At 31.6% G+C, this 21,306-nt stretch overlaps 1 protein-coding gene across 1 annotated transcript in view; it reads left to right on the top strand.

The window, feature by feature from the left end:
* The first annotated feature begins 2,010 nt into the window (after nucleotides 1-2,010).
* Nucleotides 2,011-21,306, top strand: part of LOC111707409 (aminopeptidase Ey) — a 24,900-nt gene continuing 5,604 nt past the window's right edge. The window contains exons 1-20 of the mRNA XM_023480513.1: nucleotides 2,011-2,091; nucleotides 3,486-3,521; nucleotides 5,881-5,956; nucleotides 6,456-6,510; nucleotides 6,614-6,653; nucleotides 6,729-6,819; nucleotides 7,515-7,555; nucleotides 9,013-9,109; nucleotides 9,601-9,699; nucleotides 9,929-10,052; nucleotides 12,195-12,256; nucleotides 12,667-12,773; nucleotides 13,155-13,218; nucleotides 13,760-13,854; nucleotides 14,892-15,025; nucleotides 16,550-16,621; nucleotides 17,408-17,523; nucleotides 18,901-19,057; nucleotides 19,235-19,419; nucleotides 19,832-20,562. Of these exons, the coding sequence (XP_023336281.1) occupies nucleotides 2,039-2,091; nucleotides 3,486-3,521; nucleotides 5,881-5,956; nucleotides 6,456-6,510; nucleotides 6,614-6,653; nucleotides 6,729-6,819; nucleotides 7,515-7,555; nucleotides 9,013-9,109; nucleotides 9,601-9,699; nucleotides 9,929-10,052; nucleotides 12,195-12,256; nucleotides 12,667-12,773; nucleotides 13,155-13,218; nucleotides 13,760-13,854; nucleotides 14,892-15,025; nucleotides 16,550-16,621; nucleotides 17,408-17,523; nucleotides 18,901-19,057; nucleotides 19,235-19,419; nucleotides 19,832-20,562 (2,435 nt within the window). The 5' untranslated portion in view covers nucleotides 2,011-2,038. The remainder of the gene's footprint in view (nucleotides 2,092-3,485; nucleotides 3,522-5,880; nucleotides 5,957-6,455; nucleotides 6,511-6,613; nucleotides 6,654-6,728; nucleotides 6,820-7,514; nucleotides 7,556-9,012; nucleotides 9,110-9,600; nucleotides 9,700-9,928; nucleotides 10,053-12,194; nucleotides 12,257-12,666; nucleotides 12,774-13,154; nucleotides 13,219-13,759; nucleotides 13,855-14,891; nucleotides 15,026-16,549; nucleotides 16,622-17,407; nucleotides 17,524-18,900; nucleotides 19,058-19,234; nucleotides 19,420-19,831; nucleotides 20,563-21,306) is intronic.

Genomic DNA, 21,306 nt, shown 5'->3' with positions numbered 1-21,306 from the left:
GAGGATCTATGCTGGAGAAAGTAGGAAAACGGCATTTTCTGCCGAGGCAGAATGTGATTTATCGGCAATCTTTATGCCCTAGAACTCGTCAGTATGCACGAAGCAACAAGTAGAAGTTCCATGGAATATACATTTGCTACTAAGTTTGAATATCAGTTTGTATACTTAAACCTGTAAATATAGTTTACCAAATTGTCATTACCAAATTGTCATTACCAAATTGTCATTACCAAATTGTTACATTTGCTACTAAGTTTGAATATCAGTTTGTATACTTAAACCTGTAAATATAGTTTACCAAATTGTCATTACCAAATTGTCATTACCAAATTGACATTACCAAATTGACATTACCAAATTGTCATTACCAAATTGACATTACCAAATTGACATTACCAAATTGACATTACCAAATTGACATTACCAAATTGTCATTACCAAATTGACATTACCAAATTGACATTACCAAATTGTCATTACCAAATTGTCATTACCAAATTGACATTACCAAATTGTCATTACCAAATTGACATTACCAAAAATCTGCCCGTCATTTAATTTTCACTGGAGGGGTTTTCAAAAGTCACTTTTTTCAATTTGAAACTCCACTCTGAAGGGTTCAGATATCTTTCCAGGGGGTTTATAGTTCCACTGGAGGGATTCAGATATCTTTCCAGGGGTTTATAAATCCACTGGAGGGATTCAAATATCCTTCCTATGGGTTTATAATTCCACTGGAGGGATTCATATGTATATTCAGGGGATTTAAATTCCACTAGATGAATTCTTATATCTGTCCAGGGTTTTATAATTCCACTGGAGGGATTCAGATATCCTTCCAAGGGTTTTATAATTCCACTGGAGGGATTCAGATATCCTTCCTAGGGATTTATAATTCAACTGGAGGGTTCAGATATCTGTCCAGGGGGTTTATGGTTTATAATTCTACTGGAGGGATTCATATATCTTTCCTATGGGTTTATAATTCCACTGGAGGGATTCATATATCTCTCCTATGGGTTTATAATTCCACTGGAGGGATTCAGAAATCTTTCCAGGGGGTTTATAAATCCACTGGAGGGATTCAGATATCCTTCCTAGGGGTTTATGATTTCACTGGAGGGATTCATATATCTTTCCAGGGGGGTTATAATTCAACTGGAGGGATTCAGATATCCTTCCTAGGGATTTATAATTCAACTGGAGGGTTCAGATATCTGTCCAGGGGGTTTATAATTCCACTGGAGGGATTCAGATATGTTTTCAGGGTGTTTATAATTCCACTGGAGGGATTCAGATACCTTTTCAGGGGGTTTATAATTCTACTGGAGGGATTCATATATCTTTCCTATGGGTTTATAATTCCACTGGAGGGATTCATATATCTCTCCTATGGGTTTATAATTCCACTGGAGGGATTCAGAAATCTTTCCAGGGGGTTTATAAATCCACTGGAGGGATTCAGATATCCTTCCTAGGGGTTTATAATTTCACTGGAGGGATTAATATATCTTTCCAGGTGGGGTTATAATTCCACTGGAGGGATTCAGATACCTTTTCAGGGGGTTATAATTCCACTGGAGGGATTATTATATCTTTCCAGGGGGTTTCTAATTCCGCTGGAGGGATTCATTTATCTTCCAGGGGGGTTATAATTCCACTGGAGGGATTCATATATCTTTCCAGGGGGTTTATAATTCCACTGGAGGGATTCATATATCTTTCCAGGAGGTTTATAATTGCACTTGAAGACCATCCAAGGAGAAAATTTCATGGGAGACCACTAACAAAAATTTCGCTAAATTGTCTCCTGTGGGTGAACACGCAAAGTTCACTTTGTTTAAATTTCCTGTATTTTTTCTTCAAATTTTCACCTTTATTTTAATCAATTTTGTGTAAGAGATAACGTTAAAGATAAACGCTTTGCATGAAGTTATCTATCTGTCTATCTATCTATTTAGCTATCTATCTATCTATCTATCTAAATGTAAGCTGTGGATTAATATAAACATAACCCAGTATAATCTGAGCTGCAAGAATGAGAAGAGGGTTCATATTCTTCTCTTTAATATCTCCTTTACTAGGAATCAGGTTAGTCAGAGGAAACACTGTATTTTGATGTTTTTCTTTTTGCAGATCTACAACTCTACATTCTTGTACATATCTACATTCTTGTACATCTCTACATTTTTGTACTTCTCTATATTCTTGTACAGCTCTACATTCTTTTACATCTCTACATTCTTGTACATATCTACATTCTTGTACATCTCTACATTTTTGTACTTCTCTATATTCTTGTACAGCTCTACATTCTTTTACATCTCAACATTCTTGTACATCTCTACATTTTTGTACATCTCTACATTCTTATACATTTCTACATTCTTGCACAACTTTACATTCTTTTACAGCTCTACATTATTGTAAAGCTCTACATTTTTATAAATCTTTATTCTTGTAGCTCTATTCGTGTACATCTCTACATTTTTTTACAGCTCTGCATTCTTGTACATCTCTACATTCTTGTGCATCTCTACATTCTTGTACAGCTCTACATCATTGTACATCTCTACATTCATGTACACCTCTACGTTATTGTACATCTCTACATTCTTGTACATCTCTAAAGTCTTGTACATCTCTACATTCATGTACACCTCTACATTATTGTACATCTCTACATTCTTGTATACCTCTACATTATTGTACATCTCTACATTCTTGTACATCTCTACATTCTTGTACATCTCTACATTATTGTACATCTCTACATTCATGTACACCTCTACATCATTGTACATCTCTGCATTATTGTAAACTCTACATTCTTAAACATTTCTACATTCTTATACAGCTCTCCATTCTTGCACTTCTCTACACTCTTGCACTTCTCTACACTCTTGTACATCGCTACATTCTTAAACATTCTTGAACATATTCATCATAGATTAATTAAAATAACAAGATGTTAAATGTCGCCTTTCAAGATTGGATAAAACTCGTTAACAATAACCATAAGGCAAAAGCCCAAAGGAGTTTCGCACAGTCGGCATAGAATAGCCTCTCTCTGTCTTGTATTTCTACGCCGACATGGGCTTCTGCCTCAGGGTTATTGTGAACGAGTTTCATCCCAATCTTGAAAAGACGACATCTAGTGTCCTATCTGTAATTTTAATTAATCTATGTGTACATATTCATATTCTTGTACATGTGACGACAGTTTGTACTTAATAACCTAGAAATTAATGTTGTATGTAAGATAAACAATAATTTTGTAAGATATGATTAAACAGCTGTTATAGTACACAGTGCTTTTTCTACTTAAAGAGAATGTTAATGTAATCGTATCAAGGTAACCCTAGCTAATTCTATACAGTTAATTTCCCTTTTAAATTTCACTTACATCCCTTTTATTGAATGTTTAAGGAAAGAATTTAAAAAAATTTAATATTTAATATTTAATATTTTTCTAATTTTTTTAGAAAATTCCCCGATGCACCGGTCTCTTTTACACCTAGGAACAATTCTAAATATTTACAAAAATAATGATGATATAATTCCTAATATAATATAATATAATACAATATTTAAGTCTGGTTTGACATATTTTTATTCATTTACCCTAATTTAAGAAAATATTAAACAAGTATGAAACTTTGCATGCTTGAAAGAAAGTCCCATCAAAAATAAGAATTAAAGGAGTGACCGACTATGTAAGGTAGTTGAGTATGCAGTGTTGTGGAAAACTTCTTTCGGATTCATTCGAGACATATAACACTTTTTAAAGATCTGTAAATCCTGAGTTTGAGCGCAAATTCGACGAACTCCTACTTTGGGGGTGGATGCGTTTTCAAAATAAAAATTAATCTTATCATCGGAAATAAGTAATCTTGTTCAATTATTAGGTTCTATTGTCTCATTATTATGGTTTCTCATTATTCACAAAGATTTAGAAGATTTTTTAGAATTATTATTGAAAAGACGACATTTAAAGAATTTGAAGAAATCTGCGAATAAATTCAAAGAAGTTATGAAATTCAATATAATAATAAAAACGAAATAATCGATTTTAGCATTGATTTATTGACAAATTTCTTTTGAGAAATTTGTTCCTAACCATCTGATAAGATTACTGTATAATGTTCACTTTATTTTTCGTTGTCGTTATTTCATAATTTAAAAAAGCTTATTCTGAAACGTATCCATTCACCCCCAAAGTAGGAGTTTTGAACGTCGAATTTGCGCTCAAACTCAGGATTTACAGATCTTTAAAAAGTTTGATATGTCTCAAATGAATCCGAATCATTTCTACATCATTGTACATCTCTACATTCATGTACACCTCTACATTCTTGTACATCTCTACATTCTTGTACATCTCTACATTCATGTACACCTCTACATTATTGTACATCTTTACATTCTTGTACATCTCTACATTCTTGTACATCTCTGCATTATTGTAATCTCTACATTCTTGAACATTTCTATATTCTAATACAGCTCTCCATTCTTGCACTTCTCTACATTCTTGTACATATTTATCATAGATTAATCAAAATAACAGGATGTTATATAAATGTCGCCTTTTCAAGATTTGGATAAAACTCGTTAACAATAACCATAAGGCAAAAGCCCAAAGGAGTTTCGCACAGTCGGCATAGAATAGCCTCTCTCTGTCTTGTATTTCTACGCCGACATGGGCTTCTGCCTTAGGGTTATTGTGAACGAGTTTCATCCCAATCTTGAAAAGACGACATCTAGTGTCCTATCTGTAATTTTAATTAATCTATGTGTACATATTCATATTCTTGTACATGTGACGACAGTTTGTACTTAATAACCTAGAAATTAATGTTGTATGTAAGATAAACAATAATTTTGTAAGATATGATTAAACAGCTGTTATAGTACACAGTGCTTTTTCTACTTAAAGAGAATGTTAATGTAATCGTATCAAGGTAACCCTAGCTAATTCTATACAGTTAATTTCCCTTTTAAATTTCACTTACATCCCTTTTATTGAATGTTTAAGGAAAGAATTTAAAAAAATTTAATATTTAATATTTTTCTAATTTTTTTAGAAAATTCCCCGATGCACCGGTCTCTTTTACACCTAGGAACAATTCTAAATATTTACAAAAGTAATGATCATATAATTCTTAATATAATATAATATATAATACAATATTTAAGTCTGGTTTGACATTTTTTTATTCATTTTCCCTGGTTTAAGAAAATATTCAAAAATAAGAATTAAGTTACAACTTCGAAACCATAATTTGCAGAAATGACAGTAATATAAAATGTGAATGATCTGACGAACAAGCATGATATAGTTTGACAGTTAAGTACAGTTGTTTAAGTAAAACCAACGGTCATGGTGCTTTGACTATTACTTTGACAGTTAAGTACAGTTGTTTAAGTAAAACCAACGGTCATGGTGCTTTGATTATTAGTTTTACAGTTAAGTACAGTTGTTTAAGTAAAACCAACGGTCATGGTGCTTTGACTAGTAGTTTGACAGTTAAGTACAGTTGTTTAAGTAAAACCAACGGTCATGGTGCTTTGACTAGTAGTTTAACAGTTAAGTACAGTTGCTAAAGTAAAACCAACGGTCATGGTGCTTTGACTATTTTCACTCTTGTATAAAGAACATTTACATCGAGGTCTTGACCCTTATTTAGATAATTATGCATTTGTTTTTAAAGAGGGTTAATTTTAAATTGTTCTAACACCCATAGTTCTGTTTTTACCTTACTAACTCCCATAGACATTTTGTGTAGCCTCAAACATGATAATTTCAAACTAGTAATTGGCTTAAGTTCAATTTCACCTACAAAATCGAATATTTAATTAGAATTGATTTTAAAACAGGGATTCTCCTTTTCTCCAGGATAGAAGAGAAGATGGGAACAGTTTAACCTTGTCTTGTGGTAGACCGTCGGGAAAGGTATTAAACTTTTACATTTTATCACAATGATGCACTTTAAAATTTTGACTGTTCATCGAGTAAAGAGGGCACTGTGTTTAATTCTCTTGAAAACAACTTAAATTCTTGTAAAACGCGTTGTGTACACTGATTATTTTGTGAACTCAACAACGCTAATTAATTACTTGTGTTTCTTGACATTACCGAATATTTTACGTTAAAAGCGGTTTGCAAAAAAATGTACTTCCAGTTCTAGAAAATGAATATTAATTTTTATAAAACAAGAGCGTTTTCTTAGATTAATAAGAAGAAGTCTGACAACCTTGATCAGTCAAAGGTTTAAATTAGACATTGGCATCTTTGCATAGAGTGTCATCTTATCAAATAGTTAAATGTCAAAAGAAATGATGTTCTGAATTTATTTTTAAGTAGTGTTTTAATACTGTTTTAATACCCCCACTATTCGCTATTTTTTCATAATTTATTTACATTTTAAATGTTTTTTTTTTATATTTTTAAGATTACAGAATGCAGTTGGAAACATTTATCTGCCAATGTTTGGTCAGAGCAGCAAGGAAAGCAGAAACCTCTTAATCATCTTGTTTCAAAGTTGTATAAGAAAAAACACAAAAAAATATGATAATAATAGTTTTAGAATATTATTGATTTCTGCTCCAGGCTCAGATTTGAATCGAGAAATAACACTGGACAACAGCTGGTGAGAAATTTGAAGAAAATAATAAACAAAAAGTCGTAAATATTGTATAATTGCTCTCCCCTTCTCCTTCATTAGGTGCAATCTGACCTTTATCTCTATGGTGGAGGGGGTAGATTCAGGAAAATGGAAATGTAAACTAACCAACTCAGATTCAGCACAATATCAGGTTCAATGACCCCTGGATGTATATTTTCCAACCCCCCCCCTGGTATATAATGCCTGTGTTCTCTCAATGTTCAGCACACTTTCAAAAGGAGAGACTGGCTGGTAACGTTTAAAAAACCAATGAGACGTTTTTACTATGTATAACTTCTAAGTATGTGCGTAAATTGGTTTACAAAATTTAACCAGAAATTTAAATTAAAATGCCTGTATATGATTTCAAAAATTTTCTCAACTCCAACAAATAACCTCCCCTCATCTATACAATAGAATCTTATCATTAAACCCTTATCTGCCTGTAGCTTCTACACTGTATGCGTGTAGGGGGAGGGGAGGGAGGGCCGAGGGGCAACTTGAAATTCTTCCTGTTTTCACAACCTAGAAAATCCACTAAAAAAGTTTTCATGATCGAACATGAACTAATCTTTTTCAAAATTTTGAATTTGTCATAAATTCCTTATCAACATTAATTTAAATACTATATTTGAATGTTAAAAGTGATAAGTTCTGTTAAAAAATATATGGAAAGAATATTCTGAATGTAAATAGATACTTTTCAGTTGGAAGTTCTTAGCAAAAATTATTAAAAGTTGAAAAACTTCACTGTTGTAAATTGTAAATTGTATATTACTCTTGAAACAATATACACTTGGAATTAGAAACTATGCCTATGTTCCTTTAATACAGTTTTCTTTATAGGAAGGACATTTCGAGGTCACAGAGGACAATCTGGACATTAGGTTATTTTCTTGCAAAAAAATCTATATTTTTGATATTTCTGTTGTTTAAAACTATCACCGAAAAAGAACTCCACTTTTTTGGAAAGTTGTTTAGGTTATATAATGAAAATGTTGAGTGTTGCTTTTGTTAAATACCGTTACCAGTTTTTAAATATTTATATCAGTACATTATTAAAAAATGTCAAACGTTATGACGAACATTTTGATAGAAATTTAGAGAGAAAAAATGTTAACTTGACATAAGGCAAAACTTTAGCTGAAATTTGAAAAATTGTTGAGAAAACTATCTAAACATTTTTATGAATCTTATATATTCTTATATTCTGATAGTGAAAAAATGTGTTTCATTTCGAAATGTTTTCTGTCGAATTGGATACTTCTTCGAACATTTTCTCTAAATATATCCTATCGTCCTATCGTCTGTATTCCATCACCAGAACTTCAGCCAATGGCAGTGCAGTATGCTGGTCACGTGATTTCCGTCTGTATCACGTGATAATGATACTGCACTGCCATTAGCTGAAGTTCTGGTGATGTAAGTAAATTATCAATTATATCTATCAAAATACAAAATAAAAAAAATAATAATAATAGGAGCAAACCTGAGATTCTCAGGCTCCTGTAGGATATCGTCGTTTTCAGATTGGTTGCGTATTTGTTGAATATGATCTGTTTAATACTACAACTTTTGAACAAAATTGCATGTATATAAATTTTCAAATAAAGGAATTGAGTGTTTGGTGATGGTACAAACCTTTAATATTTCAAACTCAGATTATTTGATCCAACAGAATTATAGTTTGAAATATCTAATATCGACGACATTGGCCGGCAAAGATATAGGGGTCAGAAAATTGGAGTTTGTTACAAAGACTCAATTCCTATGACACAGTTTTATATCAATTTCACGAGACAGGAACATCAGATAGATGTGTATCGTTTAACTCCTGAGATTCTCAGGTTTCATACAATACACCCTTTCATTTTTCCTTTACAGTCGCATTAAGCTTCTTCTTTTGTGCACTTTTGTCCTCACTAAAAAAGAAAAACTTCCAAGATTTCACATTTTATTATGCTAAAGTTTGCTTTTTTAAACCGATCAATATCTTCATCCAAAAATATGAAAAAACTGTCCTTTTACTGTTTTACCGACATGTTCGTTTTTGCATCGTTTTTGAATCGTTTTTGTATCGTTTTTGGACCGTTTTCAGTCGTTTTTGGATCGTTTTCAGTCGTTTTTGGATCGTTTTCAGTCGTTTTTGGATCGTTTTCAGTCGTTTTTGGATCGTTTTCAGTCGTTTTTGGATCGTTTTTGCATCGTTTTTGCATTGTGTATGCATCTTATTTGCATCATTTTTGGATCGTTTTTCTTGCATATATCTTCTGCCAGGGTCAAAATTTGACATAGCGCAAAAAAAAAATTATTTGTTTCGACCTGAGTTTCTCCCTGTATCTAGGTTACCAAAAACAGTTCTGCCTGAAGTTTACAATGTTTATCTGGTTCCACATTTAGACCCAGAGGACTTTACTATCACAGGACATGTAGATATTCAGGGATCCATTTTGTTATTAATATCTATAACAATACGTTGGAAATATTGAACAATTTGTTAGAAATATCAAACGATTTGTTGAAAATATTAAATCATAAAATTAGAAATATCAAAGAGCTTGTTGTTTCATGTTTGAATAAATAATGAAAATCTTAAAGAAATGTTAAACGCCTAAAAAAGAACTACAAAAACTGTTTTTGGATGAAATAGTTTTTATAGGTATTGAGTCTTTGCCACAAACTCTAATTCACTGATCCCCATCTTTGCATCCTGATGGAGTAAACCTTTGATATTTGAAACTTTGATTTAGGTTTTTCAAAGACCAGAGTTTCTGGCTACGACTCAATTTCTTTGTGATTTATCAAATATTCACACTTACAAAACTAAAGTATTCAATAAACGACAATTTGGAAAAAACATGAAATTAATCAAAATTGATTTAGCAAAACATCTTGATTTTATTTTCGTCTCTAAAAAATGGATTTTCTGAAGGTTAATGTACTTGAGCCTACAGACAGTTTAACAGTTCATATTTATGATATTGTTATAGAAGAAGAAACTGTCGAGGTGTCTTCAAACACAGACCATCCTGTGAGTATAAGATTTCAACCTTTTTTTTAGTTATCCCCTTAAACCCAGACTTTTAAGGAAAAACTAGATTCAATTTGAAATTATAAAAAAAAATCATTGAAAAATGAATATATACATAAATAGATAAAAGTTACAAGATTTTAAGTGTAAAAAGAAAGCAGACATATAGATTAGGATATTCATAAATTTTAGAAGAAAAATTTAAAAGTTTCATTTTAAAACTTTATAGATAGCAGGACATACATATGATGATGAGAGACAGTTCTATACAATAAACCTGGTAAACAGCTTAGAGCCAGGAACATACATCGTTCATATCTCTTTTACTGGGTTTCTCAACAACGAACTTACAGGTGCAACATGGAATATACAGTAATATTTGAATCTTCCTCTACGACCATAGTCCACACAAAATTCATCCAAATCTAATCTGGTTTCAAAATAACTGTAATTTCAAGTGGCCCCTCCGCATGTCCGATTCACAATAGTGTACCCTTTACACCTTTTGCTTGGTAACAATTATTAAGAACTGTCGTTTTTTATCTTGAAACTTGGGCCTTTTTGACGTTGAATTTCACAAGTCACTTTTACAGAGTAACCAGTGACCCACCCGTCACCAGTTAAAATTATTAATTTTAAGACAGAAAAAAATGTTATATTCATTTATGCTCAAACGACTAGCGGTGTTTAACTCTTTTTATTAAGGGTCATTTTATTTTACTTTAATAGTAATACCTTTATTAACACAGCCACTGCAAGTAAAATGTCTAAAATACCTTTATTAATACAGCCACTGCAAATAAAATGTCTAAAATACCTTTATTAATACAGCCACTGCAGGTAAAATGTCTAAAATACCTTGATTAATACAGCCGCTGCAAGTAAAATGTCTAAAATACCTTTATTAACACAGCCACTGAAGGAAAAATGTCTAAAATACCTTTATTAATACAGGCACTGCAGGTAAAATGTCTAAAATACCTTTATTAAAACAGCCACTGCAGGTAAAATGTCTAAAATACCTTTATTAATACAGCCACTGCAGGTAAAATGTCTTAAATACCTTTATTAATACAGCCACTGCAGGTAAAATGTCTAAAATACCTTTATTAATACAGCCACTGCAAGTAAAATGTCTAAAATACCTTTACTAATACAGCCACTGCAGGTGAAATGTGTAAAACACCTTTATTAATACAGCCACTGTAGGTAAAATGTCTTAAATACCTTTATTAATACAGCCACTGCAGGTAAAATGTCTAATATACCTTTATTAATACAGCCAATGCAGGTAAAATGTCTAAAATACCTTTATTGACACAGACACTGAAGGTAAAATGTCTAAAATACCTTTATTAACACAGCCACTAAAGGTAAAATGTCTAAAATACCTTTATTAATACAGGCACTGCAGGTAAAATGTCTAAAATACCTTTATTAAAACAGCCACTGCAGGAAAAATGTCTAAAATATCTTTATTAATACAGCCACTGCAAGTAAAATGTCTAAAATACCTTAATTAATACAGCCACTGCAAGTAAAATGTCTAAAATACCTTTATTAATACAGCCACTGCAAGTAAAATGTCTAAAATACCTTTATTAAAACAGCCACTGCAGGTAAAATGTCTAAAATAAGAAACCAAAAATTAGAGTAAAGGTGTAATCTCTGTTTGTCTGTCTGTTTGTTTCTCCGATCATAACTCAGGACTGGTTTGCCTCAAATTGATTTGGGAACTTGGAGACCCACGGGAATGCTCTTAGTTAGGTTTTGAGATTCTAATTTGGTCGAATTAATTATCGGGAAAAATAGCAGAAATCGTAATTTACAACCAAGTGCGGGTAAACGGCGGGAGTAACTATGAGTAATTTGGGCATCACTGGGCTCCCAAACTAGAATACTATATATGGAGAAACTTCTATCCTCCTATCCTTTAAATGTTAAATGTTACTTGTGTTACTGTGTATATTTTTCTTCATAAATTATATTTCTCCAGATTTTCCTGTTGATGAATTGCTAAAATGTTGGAAAAACTAAATGTTAATTTTTATCGTTCTTGAGTTCTGTCCTGTCATTCTGTAAATAATTCAGACTCGCAGTTTTTGTTAAGTTTTAGAAATAAAAATGATAAAATTTAGAATTGTTAGATATACTATCTGGAATGCCTGGCGTTGCCCGTAGAATTTAAAAAGGGAATTTTTTATTAAAAGAATTGATTTTTGAAAAAAAAATATTTAGATTTTTTAGCCTGTGTTACACCACATCAGCAGTGTAGCCATGGGTTACTTCAAAAAAATTCAGTCATTTTGTTCCAGCCGTTTGGCCAGTTATTGCTTACATATATAAATGGAGTTGTGGGCAAAGTGCTTTATTATATAGATGAAAATAAGTTGCATAAATTGTAATGATCCAGTACAAAATCTGACGTTTAGGAGATAAGATAAGACAAGTTGAACATATTACAGGGGTGAATTAATTTTTAAATTTTGTTTTAGGATTTTACAGAAGCAGTTACATCGACTCAGATGGAAAAACAAAATGGTTGGCCACGACACAGGTAGACAATTAGTAAAATTTGTTAAATTACTAAATTCTCACAAAAACAAATGAGGATAATTAAAAAGTCTTTTTAGCCATATTTGCCTAAGTTAAATCGAAACTGTATTTTATAATAATTACTCGTTGAGGAGGCCATGTCTGTCATCTCAAAATTTTAAAAAAGATCACAGTTTTTTCGTATTATTAGTAATTTTAGATTGAAATGTCAGAGAATATGAGGAATATGAGGAATTGAGGGGGGAATTTTAAGTTTTAAGCTGAAGAAGGGATTTGTTCTGTGATGTTGGATGGGTTAATTTGCTGAACAATCCAGAAATGAGTTCAAGGATGCGAAGACGACAAAAATTCCAGAAGAAATTTCGCGCCAAAGGATTTTTGGAAGTGTCTTATTTATTACATAATATTTAGTTTGAGACAACATCAGCTCGACGTGCTTTTCCTTGTTTTGATGAACCAGCGATGAAAGCAATATTTAAAGTTCATCTTGGTAGAAGCATTAATATGACTTCTATTAGGTTAGTTCTAAATTGAAAAGTAGTATTTTTTTAGGCGATAAACATTCATTTTATTAAAAACCTCACCAGCGCCCCATCCCCCCCTTTCTGCCTCCTCTTTCTTATTACATATCTAATAATAGATTAGTGAGAAAATTAATAATCAATAATAATTCTGTAAGATCAAATAGTCTAAGTTAAAATATTAAAGGTTTACGTCATCAGGTTGCAAAGATATAGGGGTTAGAAAATGCAAGTTTGTGGCAAAAACTCAATTCCTTTAATATTATCAATTGGTTTAAAACGTCATTTTTTTCTCAATTAAGTACAACACCAATTTTTCAAGAGAAAACACTGTTCATATAAATTCAAATTCATAATTTAATTTTGTTAAATGTTTAGCAACATGCCCATTCAAGAAACTACTGATATGAACGTTGAAGGATATGTTTGGGATAATTTTGAGGTAAGATCTAGTTTATAAAATCTATTAATTCTTAAATAGGTCTATTGAACCAATAGACCTAAACTATGAATACAATCAAAAACACAATGTTCATCAGAGTTCGTTAACTGTCCAAATCTGCAAGCTTATTAAATAGGTTTTCTTTCTTTTATCGTGGTAATAAAAAACATCTCTAATTTAAATAAGACTATATAATATAAATCTTCATGAAAGGAACAGATTTCAAGAACTGAAGATGGTCAAAACAGACCCAAATATATATTTATCAAACACTTACTTTATTAACTCTTTGAGGTTTGAATCCTCATCAACATCAAAGGAATTGAGTCTTTGCCACAAACTCTGATTTTCAAATCCCAATATCTTTTTGACTTAATGTAGTATATCTTAAATATTTCAAACTTTGAATTGTCTTTGATTAAATTATCAAAGTTTGAAATATCAAAGGCTTATGCCAATATTTTCCAAAGTTATATGGATTTGAAAATTCGAGTTTGTGGTAAAGACTCAATTCCTTTGAAGAAAAGTATTTTAATTTTAGGAATCACTGAAGATGTCAACTTATCTGGTTGCGTTTGTTGTAAGTGACTTTGTATTCAGGGAATCAGAGGATGTCGGGAATGGAGTCATATTCAGGTTTATTCGTTTTCCTACATTTTACATAAACTTTTGCTATATTTTGCTTCAACTTTGCTAGATTTTGCATAAAATTTTGCTACGTTATCATCAACTTTTGCTCCATTTTGCATCAACTTTTGCTATGTCTAGCATCAACTTTTGCTATATTTTGCTTTAATTTTGCTAGATTTTGCATTTACTTTTGCTGCATTTTGCATCATTTTCTGCTACATTTTGCAGCAACCTTTACTACATTTCGCACCAACTTTTGCCACATTTTGCATTAACTTCTGTTACATTTTATATCAACTTTTGCTACATTTTTCATTAAATTTTACTACATTTTGCATCAACTTTTGTAATATTTTTCATCAATTTTTGCTACCTTTTGCATCAACTTTTGCAATATTTTTCATTAAATTTTACTACATTTTGCATCAACTTTTGTAATATTTTTCATTAAATTTTGCTACATTTTGCATCAACTTTTGTTACATTTGTTTTCACGCATTTTGCATGCTTTTTTTGCTAAATTTTGTAATCATTTTGGAATAGGTATTATTTAAATTTTGATGAAAATAATATAAAACTGTACAAAGTGTATAATTTGTTTCTTAAAGAAAAATCATTTTTAAAGCATTTTTGAACTGTTCTGTTTTTGGTATCAATTAATAACAAATATGCTCTACAGGTTTTTTAACGAGTAGGCATTTTTTTATTTTTCTATTAATAAATTATTTTTAATTATTACTAAAAGACATTGAATTTTACTTTCGCTTTACTTCAAAAATGTTTAAGTAATGGGTGTTTCAATAAACAAAAAGCTTTAAAACTGTCACTGATTTCATGTTAAAAATTGACACTTCATATTTACTTTTCACGGCGTTACCTGTGAAATTTTTGAACAAATCGAATTTTGAACAGATTTTTTTTTGCTTGCTGTTTTGGTCGAGCCGTTTGGCTATAGCTAACAAATATATACATACAAATATACAAATATAATAAATTTGAGCAAAGAGCTTTAGTATATTTTAAATAATTGTTTACATTTTCAGGATTTGGTCCCGCTCTGACCTGTACGAGCAGACCGCCTATGCTGCCGAAGTTGGACCTAAAATTCTTAAATATTATGAAGAATATTTCGATACACCCTTCCCTCTACCCAAACAAGATATGATAGCTATTCCAGGTTTAAAAAAATTCGTTTATTTATTTTGAGGGCGGCAGATGGTCAACATGGACTAATTTTGGGGCCCATTGGCCATTGGCCAACAACCCGACAAGCCAAAACAAACAAATATGTTTTGTTTAACGTATAACGCTTTTAATGTTTTAAAAAATCGGCTGATAACTAGGGCTATATAAGTTATACATCAGCAACTGTACTTTTTACAGACACCATATAAATGTAGAAATCTTGAAAAACATAAGAAAAACACACATTACGTATGTCTTGTATTGTCGGACAGTTGGTGGACAATGAAATCGTTTTTTTGAAATTTTTCTCACTTTTTGCCAACTTTTTGCTTTTATTAATTATATAGTTTAGAGATCGCTAAACTTGAGGTATATAATTTCTACAATTTTATTTATTACCCAAGACAAAATGCAATGCAATCAACACTAAAAATAATACATAGTCTTAGCATGAATAGACACATTTTTGACTCGAATACTAAAATTAGTATTATCTGTCAAGAAATGAAATGATTATATGTTCTAGACGTCCAACCTGAGTTAATAATAGTTACCCAACAAAGAACTATATCTCAAGAGACGACTAAACGCCTGTAAACTTGTTTCTTTCTTCCAAAACCATTCAGTAAATCATCTAAGACTTCAATTTTAACCTTTCTATTGCTGCATAGTTTGTGAACCCAGCTTTGACTGACAATATATGTAATAAGGTTGAAGCATTTTCATTAAACACAACTGAAGTAAGCAAGGCAATTTAAAAAAAAAGCATTTTTCGATAAAATCAAAACTGACCATCGCAAATGACTATTTGGGGCCGAAAAACCAGTTACACATTTTTAATTTCTTCAAACTATGTCGGTATGGATATCAAAAGATACGTCTTGCAAAGCCTAATTCTAAGTAGTAAAAGGTTTGTAAAAATATATTTAATAACATGCGATCTAGAAGCATTAAAGTGGAAAAAAGAGAAAACAAAAAATCAGCTGTTTTCTCTAGTTTTTCAGTTCCAACTTGGCTATTTTTTATTATTTTGTAATATGGGGTTTTCCGTTGTATATGGCTTGAAATGACGGATCTTTTGATGACATGTTTTAAGAAGAAGAAAAAACACTCGTACTATCGTTTTTTATCACAAAAGTCTATTTGCGATGGTCAATTTTGATTTTGGCGAAAAATGCTTAATATAAATGTTTCATAGAATTATAAAATACATTCGTATTTATTACTTGAAATTGATTCCTCACAAGTTCGTGAAAAATCTTTTATTCTTAATATATAAGTTGACCAACGCAATTTAAATTTTAAATTTAAAGCTAAGACCATTTCCGTGTTTCTACCAAATTAATTAAATCAAAATTTGAGTCAATACGGGCAATGTGTTTCATAAGCTATGATCGGGCATACAAACCTACACACTCCCAAACAGGTCGTCCTTACAGTTTCATTGTTTGTGAGTAACCCTTTATTTATAGTTCAAAACAAAAGATTCATGCAGTGATAAAAATGTATTTTCTAGATTTTGGAGCTGGAGCAATGGAAAATTGGGGCCTTGTCACCTATAGAGAGTCTGCTTTGCTGTATCAAGAAGGTGAATAAATCATAGATTTAATAATTAAGGGATTCCAAGTCGGGCTGAATTTAAACAGTATTTTCTGAGCTGGGAACTTTCTGTTGGATATTTAAGATTCCGATCGTTTGATCTCGATATCCACCGCGGGCATTTTTAATTTGAGGATCAATGCTTAATATGTTAATTTTAGCTATTCCTCTTGAACTGGGATTTGTGTTGGTTACTCTTAATCAAGATTGCTTGACCTCAATATCCACTAGGGCACTTTTGATTTGAGGATATACAAAAAATAAACTTTCAATACCTTCATTTAAGTTAATTATCTCCTGATCAAAGATCTTCTCAACCCCTGACGGGATACGATTACTATGCGGGATATCGAATAAAGATTAAATTAATCTGCAGATTAACAAAGGATAGAGATCAGGCATTAAACTCGATATCCATAATACAATAGTTTCCAGCTCAGTACGATGAACTTAAAAAAGCAATAGCGAAAGGTTTTATTTTAAGCAATCATTTACAAACATTCTTTTTGTTTACAAATGAAATTATATTTATTTTATTGGAGATCCAAGCCTTTAAACTGATATTTTCTTTAACCTTAGATAACAACTTTTTAGACGCTTGATCTCGATATACATTGTGGGCGCTTTTGAATTTTTGTATGAATACATGCTCCCTCAATTAAAGTGATCCCTACAGGATATGCCAATTATGAGATATCGAACAAAAATTAAACTAATCCGTAAATATACATAAGATGGAGATCAATGCTTGATTTGACTTGTTTTATAAATCTAGGCGTATCCTCCCTAAGTGAAAGAGAATATGTAGCTGTTGTCATTGCTCATGAACTGGCGCATCAATGGTTTGGAGATCTTGGTAACATAAACACTATTTTAACTTGGGATTCTCATGTCGCCTAGTGGGGGCTGGGAAATAGTTTTACAATGAAAACTATTAAATTATGCGACTCTGTAAAAATGATTTTGTGCTAAACATTTATAAAAACTGTTTTTAAAGCATAAATTTTACAAAAAATTTAAAACTATTCATTCCAATCAGTCTGTATCAAAAGTGACCAACCCAGTAACGATGGAAGGTTTTGTTTCAGTAACTATTGAATGGGATTGTTTCAGTAACANGCAGAACATGCATCCTTCCACGCATCATTTTTACTGAGAAGAGGGTTGACAAGATTCCAGCTGCCAAGATTCTTCTTTGGCCTGAGAATATAGAGTGCAGGAATCCTTCTGATATAAAATATACAATATTAGAATCATGTTTATGAATTACAGGGTGAAGAAGATAGCAAAGACTAAGTTTATCCACATGAAAAACAGTTATTTTTTTACAGATATAGCTTGCATAATCTAAATAGTTTTTGAAGATTTTTCTTTTAAACAGTTTTGCAGATTTAGTTTCTTTAAGCTCTAATTCAAGCGAATTCCATAATTTTGGAAATAAAGCGGAAGGAAAATATTCTAGCGTCTTAAAAAGAACCCGCTCAAGTTTATATGATTTTGTTCTATTTGGTTCAGCTAAAGAATTAAACATATCATGGAAGGAAGCTGGAAGGTTTTCATAAAAGTATTTATGCATAAAAGATAGAACACCTAGTTTATGTGTATCATCAAGATTTAGAAGTTCTAATCTGAAGAATATTGGTTCTAAATGTGCTTTAAATGAATTATTTTTCACTGCTCTAATTACCCTTTTTTGCAAAGATTTGATTTTCTGTAGTTTAGCATTTTTTACGCCCCTCCCCCCCATGTTATTATTCCATACTCGATATGTGGCCTTACAAGTGCACATTATAAACTAGTAGACGAATGTGTAATGGTAAAATGTGTTTAATCTGATTCAAAGCAAAAATTGAGCTACCAATCTTATTTGAAACATGTTCTATTTGATAATCCCAACTTAAGAATTCATCAATTTTGAGTCCAGCAAATTTAAAATATTTATTTGTACAGTCAGTTCCTATTCTTTCCAGAATTTCATTTCCAATTTTTAATTTGCAGTTCTTAGGATCAAAACGCATATTTTTATTCCTAAATATCATAAACTTTGTCTTGGAGACATTTAATGTTAAACGGTTTGCCTGAAACCAGGCAGCTGCCTTTTTTAGTTCAAAGTTGGAATCATTTACTAAAGTTTCGATATGTGGTGATTATTTTAAAAAAACTAGTTCGTCGGCAAATAGATTAGTAAAAAAGACGTTGCAGACAATCTGCAAATGAAAATAATCAGTTAAAAGAAACATAAACATGAATATGTAATTCATTGATCAGACAAAGCTTTTAAGGGCATTATTATATGTGTACGGAGGGTCACTTGAAATTATGCTTACTGTCCCTTTAATGAGCAAGAAAATTATATTAATTCTTGAACTTTTAGACAGGTTTATTCTGCAGTCAGTTCAACCAGCCTTAGAGCTAGATGCACTAGGAATTTAATGATAATATTTTAAAGAAGAAACATATATTCTTTTGGTTTTTATTTTCTTTAAAAGTTCAGTGTTATCCAATGTCTAAGTAAAAATGGTGATATTATTTTTTCATAGATTCCAAGAAAGCTGATTATAACGAAAGATTTTTTAGAACAAACTTTATCAATAAATTTTAGAGTCCTCTCATCCCATATCTATCCCTGTAAACAATCCAGATGAAATCAATGAAATATTTGATGGTATTTCCTATGCAAAAGGAGCATCAGTTATTCGCATGATGGCCAACTTCTTGCAAATTAATACTTTTAACAAAGGTGTCACAAGGTATTTGCAAGCCAATGCATATGGAAATGCAAACCAGGTAGATTGCACCAAAACTTTTATTTTATAAAAAAATGCTTGAATTTATTTATTGTTTTACGTTTTAAAATATTTGAGTTATGACAACATATTTGCAAATTAAATCCAACCCAGAAATCTGGGCATCTAGATTTCTTTCCACGTTTTTCAAATGTTTTCAGATTTCGGCTCTAAAACGACCAAACCGTGAAAACCAGAAAACGTTAGACAGTGCAAACAGACCAATTTAACTCAATAAATGATTTTAAAATAAAATAGTAAAACTATTTGCAGCTTTTAACAATATAATATATAATATCGTCTTCTTCTTCCATAGCTTCCATAGTTGTTTTGCTTCTCACTGTATAATGAAATAAAAAATACAGTTTTGATGTCTTAATCATCCAATCTTATATTCTTAATACATTGCTTAGGATACCCTTTGGAGATTTCTAGCAGATGCGGGACACGAAGATGGTACATTGGACTTAAATATGACAATCAAAGCTGTAATGGACACGTGGACTCTACAGATGGGTTACCCTGTAATATCAGTTTCAAGAGATTATGAGAACAACATACTTCACTTTAGTCAGGACAGGTTCTTGATTAATCCTAACTCTACGGCAGAGGAATCCTATACATGGTATGTTCCTATCTCCTACGGGATACCTAATACTGCAGATGGGTTGGATGATACCTCAGTCAAGCTGTGGATTTATCCAGATAATACTAATGTTTCTATCCAAGAGGACACAGCTCTTCCGAACCTACCTTTGATCGCAAATGTGCAAGAAACCGGTTTCTACCGAGTTAACTATGATGCACGGAACTGGAAACTAATCTCTGATGTTCTAACAATTGAACACACAGCAATACATAGGATGAATCGAGCTCAGATACTTGATGATGTGTTTAACCTTGCTAGAGCTGGTCTTCTAGACTATACCCTAGCTTTGGACCAAACAAAATATCTCTCTAAAGAATTGGACTACATTCCTTGGGCTTCTGCGTTCAGTGGGTTTAAATATCTGCAAAGCATGCTGAAACGAAGTCCTGGATTTGGCAAGTTTAAACACTACATGATTTTAGCCCTACAGCCGGTTTATGAGCGTCTTGGATTCACGGAGAAGCCTGATGATACTATTCTTGACGGTAAACTAAGGCAAGTTTAAAACTTACATCTAAACTGTTAAGAAATGTCGTTGCTCCTTGTAACCTTTCATATATATTTTGTCAACTAGTGGGACATAAGACATAAGACATAAGATACAATTAGGGTGACTCGCAAAAATTCTCCCAAAAAAAGATTTAATTTATTCGAAAAAATAATGGCTTGTTCAACGAACTACTCAGGTAGTTCGATGTGAGTGGGTACACAATAGCAGTACTATGCACACCACTAACCTTGTTATATGGCGCCTAGTTGACCTTTTTGGGTTTAACCTAGATTAATATGAAATGGAAATGAGGTATAGAATATTAGAAAGGTTAATTTGAAGTTGAGGTGTAAACTTATAAATTTATACTTACCTAAAGTGTTGTTAGGTATAATTTGAATTTAAGGGGTAAACAATAAACATGTATTAAAAAATAGTTAAAGGGATTACCAGTATTCTAGCCAGCATTTTGTAATTCATAAACTTAATTGCTTAAATTAAACTTACTTTTAGTTCAGCCTCATATGGATTTTAGAGAAGAATTGGTCCCTAAGTTCAATCAGTATATATCCTCGTGTCACATAATCTTGCAAGGGTAGGTTTTTTTGGCCTCCAAGGAATTTCCTTACAATGTTGACTGGTTGTTCTCCCAGTTGCCTGTTAGTGTCAATCCAAGACTGCAGAGAGATTTCTTCTGATACATTAAGTGACTTTCTAACATCTACCATAGCAGTACATTGTACAAGGAG

This window comes from Eurytemora carolleeae, unplaced genomic scaffold, assembly GCF_000591075.1.
Source record: "Eurytemora carolleeae unplaced genomic scaffold, Eaff_2.0 scaffold272, whole genome shotgun sequence".
In the NCBI taxonomy this organism is placed as follows: domain Eukaryota; kingdom Metazoa; phylum Arthropoda; class Copepoda; order Calanoida; family Temoridae; genus Eurytemora; species Eurytemora carolleeae.
This window is presented reverse-complemented; position numbering and strand designations above follow the sequence as displayed.